The 6,969-nt window shown below is 41.0% G+C and overlaps 1 protein-coding gene across 2 annotated transcripts in view; it reads right to left on the reverse strand.

Moving 5' to 3' along the window:
- Positions 1 to 485: 485 nt before the first annotated feature.
- zgc:171482 (zinc finger protein) overlaps positions 486 to 6,969 on the reverse strand; it is a 46,140-nt gene continuing 39,656 nt past the window's right edge. For both annotated transcript variants that reach the window (XM_068568468.1, XM_068568467.1), the window contains one exon: positions 486 to 3,071. In XM_068568468.1, coding sequence (XP_068424569.1) covers positions 3,050 to 3,071 — 22 coding nt within the window. In that variant the 3' untranslated portion in view covers positions 486 to 3,049. The remainder of the gene's footprint in view (positions 3,072 to 6,969) is intronic.

A 6,969-nucleotide genomic window follows, 5' to 3' on the forward strand; every position in this document is an offset into this window, starting at 1 on the left:
ACATTTCTTCCTTCTGCCATGCTTCCTGTGAGCTATAGGTTCTGCACCTTGTGGTTCTTTATCGGGCACGTTAAATGCTGTCGTGTTTCTCTGCTCTCTGCGGGGGCGAAACCAGAAGCCAATTCTAACTCTCATAACGTATCTGTGCTCAGTGCCACTAGATTGCACACCTTGAAGTTGTCCATATTTTGTACTGTTGCTCTTATAACCTAATATTTATTGATATCATTGGCTTTCTGTTTCTTAAATTTTGCATCTCCTATAGCCGAGGTGCTGTATGATAGTGATAGAGACACTAAAAGTAAATGGAGGAACATTAATGGTCTATTTTTATTGAAAAGTTTGATAATCTATTTTATCTCTATATTATTGTATGGCTGATGCTGCAAAGCTTGAGGTGGTGGAAGCAAACTTCACACATTTACACAGTGGTGCAAACATATAAAAAGAAAAACACAGCTCTGGATTTTGCAAGAGAAAATAGATATAGTTGTCATCTTCATTGTATTCATCATCAGGTGTGTTTACAAATGTGCTCGTGATACACAGCTCACGAGTCTCCCACTGCCAGTGCAGTTGACAGCTTCACAGACACATCGGCAAGCATCATATCACAAAATCCCTACTTGTAGATACATCTCTGTCATATATATAATGTAACATTTCTGGTGAAATATGTGACTTATGGCACAGTCATCTTCTGCACAGACTGTGCTTTCAGCACACAGACGCCGTGTCTATTGTGAATACTTCAGTGCTGGAGAGAAAGGAGTCAGTGTAAAGTCCTCAAAACAGTAATGATGCACCTCAAACAAGCCGAATGACTTTTTGTTTCGTGCTATTCTTACAGCATCACAACAGGGGGGTTGGTTGTTTCAAACGCATGGTAACATCCAACAGTTTGTCGTCCTGCGTCGTTATTTTCTGCTGTTTTGTGAATCCACTGGCAAAAGGGTCACATATCCAATGTTTCTCTGAAGGATGATCTTTCTGGAGAATGTGGTTGTCTTCATGAAAACGGCTTTTATCAAAATCCCTCTATGATCACTCGATGTCTTCCACACGCTGGATTTTGGTGCGTCATCACAGACTCTTCAGCTCATGTTGAGATTTCTTTTTACTGATGGGTATCCTTTCAGAAACATGACCCACCAACAGACAGTTCATTCTTATTTAAGTGCCAGCATATTTCATGTTTTTCAATAATATTTATAAGAAACTCATTTCCCCTCTCGTCCTGTAACTCAGTTCAGTTCAACACTATGAATACAAAACTCTTGTACGTCTTAAAACACAAACTTTACCTGCAGCTACTGCTTATTTACACAAACTTTGCAATTTTTTTGCTTCATTAAACTATTTAACTTCAAACCCTCATTGTATGGTTGTTAATATTACAGTGTGATTGCATAAAACCAATACTCATCCATATGTCTGCAGAAGAAAAACCCATTTTTCCTCAGGTTACTCATATTGAACTCTCCTCACCATGAAAGGAACAAAGCACGAAATTAAAAAAAAATCATTTTAATGTGTTTACAGAGAAAAAACAAACAGCTGATAGCTTACCATTGAGTGCTGTTTTCTTCTATTCCTCTCCACAGCTTATAGAGTAATGGTGCTCAGTGCCAGCACAGGAAAGTGGATCGTGTCATCTGTTTGCTCATCTTATGATGCTACAAACCATTGTTGAAACTCACTTTACAGACACTCTAAATACACACAGATGAGAGGTGTCAGAACAGTAATGGCTGGTCTAATTTATAGGTATCAAAAGGTTTTCATTTTTGGAGAATGAATTCGATGTCGACGAAGGGTGACCTCTTTGCTCAGGTGCAAGCATGTGCAGTAATGCAGACGAAGTTATGAAGTTAAGAAGCAGCGCTATTGCCAAAACGCGCAAGCAATAGGTTTAAAAAAGGCAAGTGAATGCAACGTTTTACATTTTGCATGCATTTGATTTACATCCCAGTTGTATTGCACATCGGCTGCTACATGGTTTGGGAGTGCTTTTTTTTCTTCTTATTGTCTCTCTCTTTAGAATAAAAAACATATCTACATGTCGCCCAACTCAACAGAGAAGATAAATTGTGTCACCTCCTAAATGCATCTGACATCAGTATTCAGTGCTGTGGGAATGTTTTCAACATAGATGTTGCACAGACGCTTACCTCAGAGCAAGAGTTTAAAAGTCTTTGTGCTGCTTTTCTTTTCTCCGCTGCTTTCTGTACTGTAACCAGGACACATCTCAAGGTTTTGATTTTATGGAATACATGACAGGATGGGTTTCAGAAGACACATCCAACAGTGGAAAAAAAAAAGAAAAAGTGATGCCAACCCACTGCATTTTCAACACAAGATTCAAACAAAAAATACTTTTAAAGTTGGAAGTTCATGCAATCCGTAATGGCTGAGGTCGTTGGGAGTTTTCTTGTCCTTGGATTTAAAGGTCTGGGCCTGAGTATGTCTCAAGTGGTCTGAAAGGGATCCATTCATGTGCCACTGTCACTGCATATGAAAACCATGATTTGGATCACTGTCAGAGCGCTTGGAGAACGGCTAGTAACAAAGTTATTATTACTGCTGCTCATTGACTATCATTATAATGATTTATTACCACTCTGGGCAACACACTGACATCAGTTCAGTTTTCAGATTGTGGTTCACACTGGAGTTATATGGCAATATGCAGCCCCTTCGTCCGGCTGTTGAGAACTCATATCATTTAACACTTAGGTGCTGAATTAATCTCGAAGATATATTTTTAGATCAAAGATATAAATAAACTCACTCACAATGACCCACACATGCATTCTAGAGGTGCGTGCATGGGTGCCCATGACACACACACACACACACACACACACACACACACACACACACACACACACACACACACACACACACACACACACACACACGCACACTAAAATTACTCTGCAATACTTTCTCATACTCTTCGGTTTTCTGACACAAGTCCTTTTCTTCTGAAGTTGTTTATTCCAACAATCCTCTTATCTTCTTTCCAGTGTGGCCTGTCTCTGTGGCTTTACTGCTGGTGTTGCTTCAGGCTGAAAACAAAACACAGGAAATAATTTGTTAGTCTTGTTTTGCCTCTGACACAAGCAGATCCAACAAGACAGGGCTATTTAACCACAGGGAGCATGCCCACCGGGGGAAAGAAATAATGTTTCTGCCATGTTTTGTCCCTGGGAAGTAATCTCATTTACCTGTAAATCTCTGCACATGTATCGTGATGCATTAACAATGAGGACATCGTCTCATGCTATTCCTAATTTAGCAGAACAAAACAGAGATGTAGCGCTGCAATGCAGCTTTGCTTTATTTCCTCTGCTGCACTGAAAATCTTTCCCTTCCTTTCCTTGCCTGCTCTCCCGCAATGTATGGTGAGGCATTACCAATAATCCTGTTCCACAATCTTCTCATAATTACAGCTGTCTATTATGGCTTATATCTGGCTGCTCCCCAAATTCAAACAAAGGGGAAAGATATGAGCATAAACCCTTGTGTTTAAGGTGCAATAATTACTGTGGATTTGGCCTTTATCTTGAGCAGCTGATTGTTTTTCATGATGACGGGTGCTGTGGCTGCATTCTGTAGCTTTATCGAGATGAAACAAAGCAACTCCGGAGGCAAAGACGCCACATTTAATTAAAACAAAGAGATAAGTTGGATTGAAACTCATGCCAAGCAACACCCGCCTAATTAAGTAAGTGTTTTTTTGTGAAATTTATCTGGACCGCTCTATAGGACAGGGGGATTTAAAAGCAGTCAAGCTGAGCTCCAAAATACAACGGAAACAACAATATTAAGTTATCATTCAGAGTTGTCCTCATTTGTTAAATTGCCTGAATCTTACAACAGAAATCCCAACAATAATGAGCATCTAAGACTCTCTCATCTTGGCCTAAGCATAACCCCTTTGTCTAATTGTTCCCTTTGTTCCACTGAGAACCTTTTTAACTTTCTTTCATGATGCGGTTTTAAATGTTTTCTCTTCAGAATGAGTTCGCCTTGTCCGTTGTTTTCAGAAAATCTGAAACTTTGACTCTGTTAGATTAAGATGTTTTTCTCCTCATGTAGCCATCGGTGTGGTCCTCAAGTGAAAACATGTTCGCCTTCCCCTCCCAAACAGCACAACGAATTCTACCATTTCAATCACAGTCCTTGTTAAAAAGCCAATCCATGACTGTGTCCTATTTGGAGCGTTGCTTCCGACGCGTAGACGAAGAGAGAGCGAGAGGGAGGGCTGCACAGGCGCCCGAGCTGTCAGCACCTATCCCTGTAATGGCTGTTAAGACAGTGGCCTCTACACTCTGTCTGTTCTGTCAGGACTCATCTAGCACTTCGGACTCTGTAAGGGTTTGGGAGAGCGTGACTCTGGTGGCCTGCATTGTTCTCTGGGCGGGGACAGGTAGCAGCGTGGAGGGAGTGAAGGACACCATGAGGAGAAGGGCACAAAGGGGGTCAAAGAGAGGGAGAACCAGGCAAGGCCATTGAAGGAAGAGGTTATGCAGTTGCATCTGAATTATTCATTTTTTTATACTTTAAATGTGTATCGTATGCATAACATTGATGTCGGGGGCCGTGTGTGTTCCTGTACACAGACGTTCACATTTGAATGAAGCTGAAACTCACAATTATTATTAATATTATTATGATTATTATTGTTAATTCATTGTTTATTTCAGAGATTCCCATCCGTTTTGGCTCATGAACTCTGAAAATTATGACTTGCGACTCTTGATGAGAGTCGAAGGCTTTATTGTCAGCACATTAGCTGCATCAGGGATGATTTACATTTTTTCCGATTTACATAGATTACATTAGATTAAAAAAACGAAATGATGGATTCATTTAATTATATTGTATGCCCTCATGAGCAGTTATTAATCACTTTGTTATCGAGTTAAAGAGGGACAGGAAAAAAGAGGAAAATGTCGAAAGAAAAATACACATCTAAAAAATAGTTTTTAAGTCGTCTTGGTTGTGCGTAGATTTATCTTTGGACCCTCAGCTCCGAGAGCCCAAGGTCGAACAGTCGAAGAGATGAAATTTACAACAATATAAAACAGAGGCATTTAGAAAATTGTAACATTTTCACATGCTTGAGCCAACAAATGTTGGCAAGTGTTATTTGAAAAATGACTAAGAAGATGAATAGATCAGTTGACTAATCAATTAATTGCGTTATTGTTTTAGAGGTTTGTAGTAGGGAACATTCATAATGCCAGAAGAAGAAATCTGTTGCCTTTGGATTCAGCTGTACGTTTATCACAGGAAGTTGTTTGAGAACATGCATATGAATTGGCAGATTTCAATGTTATCTGTGTATTATTTTGAAAATACTATTGTTTTTATGGGCACAACATGGTACGAAGAATCATGGGACGATTCTGACTGTATAGTGAGCGTCGTTTGTTTAACCAGCACTTGTATTTTGCATGCATAAAGAAAAAGCACAGACAGCCCTTTGCACATAAATCTTCATACACACTTGTGTGGATTGTAAAAATAACAATTTTGGATGCAATCTGCGCCTGAGCAAGGAGGTGCAAGGTGAGAGATCATAGGAGGGCTGAAAGGGTGGCAGAGACAAGGACAGTGCGATGCAGCGAAGCAGAAGGTGAGACAGGAGATGAGGTAAAAGAAGTTCAGGTTATGATCTGTGAGTGTTCATAAATTAATCCAATAATCTGTCCCAGGGCCATACACGCGGGTTGTGAGATATAAGAGGATGAGGGCAGAGATGGTGCATGTGCCTCTGTGTCCAATGGAATGGAGGATGTGAAGGTCACCTTGGCATGCTGTGTGTGTGTGTGTGTGTGTGTGTGTGTGTGTGTGAGTGTGCACACCAGGTAAATGCAGTCCGGCAGTGGCGGTTGCTAAGAGATCTGAGCTGTGAGTCATGATTCAGGCATGATCCCCCCTCCTCCTTCACTGCCCTCTCACCTTGTTGATATCACAGACTGTGATGCTCAGAGCAGTGTGTCTGTGTGTGTAAACAAAAACTGTGTTCATGGGATTTTTGGCGACAACAAGTGCCTTAGGGGTAGATGAGGACAGCCTGCATTTATTTGTGTTCAGGTGTGACGGAGCAGGCGTGTGAGAGGAGAGCTGACCTGCGACAGTCCTGAAATAACCTTTGACCTTGCCTCAAGTAGGGAGAGGACACACACACACACATACACACATATACTTTACTATGAAACACATACAGCCAACAAGCCTGCCCTATTAGCAGGTCGATAGCTCAACCATTTGCATTCAGAGCTACTTTACACTCAGCACTGTAATCTCTCACACTCGTGGCTCTCTCCCTCCCTCTTTAATGTGCATTAGTTTGTTTTGTAGTTTGTGTGTATGTGTCCTCGGTGATACTGATGCTGAATAATTACCAGGGTGAGTAGGCTAAATGGATTGTCCCCGACCTCACCGTCATGCCCTTGGGGCCTGCGTTAACATCAACATCACACAAACACACTCATACACAAGCACACGCTATACACATAAAACACACATAAAGGCGGACCAGAGGTCGGAAGTTGCGTAACAAAAAAGCATTCAGAGAACAAAGGCCTTACAATCCTAGTGAGCGATGTGAACATGAATAATATTATACGGGTAGTTAAAGCCATGCAGTGCCATTGGTCCGAGATACGACCCTGCTGACAGTTCCCATCAAGTAAACTGTGCTTTACTGGTTCCTGTGTTTTCTCTTGTGGACTCCAAGGAGCTAATTAGTGTCCTTCCTTGTTTTGTTGTGTTTTCAGAAATATATTTGAATGCACGTATACTTGGGCAAAAACTTTTCAGGCCTGCAATCATTGCATAAACGCCACCATGGCCTTGAGGTTATTCCCTGAGCTCTCTGACGACACTGGCTCAGACTACTGGATATTATGAACAGGAACAATGTTGAGTCACGCAGGGAAGGATCTATATAAT

The sequence above is a fragment of the Clinocottus analis genome, unplaced genomic scaffold (genome assembly GCF_023055335.1).
Source record: "Clinocottus analis isolate CAN_PGR_092001 unplaced genomic scaffold, fCliAna1.0.p SCAF_8, whole genome shotgun sequence".
In the NCBI taxonomy this organism is placed as follows: domain Eukaryota; kingdom Metazoa; phylum Chordata; class Actinopteri; order Perciformes; family Cottidae; genus Clinocottus; species Clinocottus analis.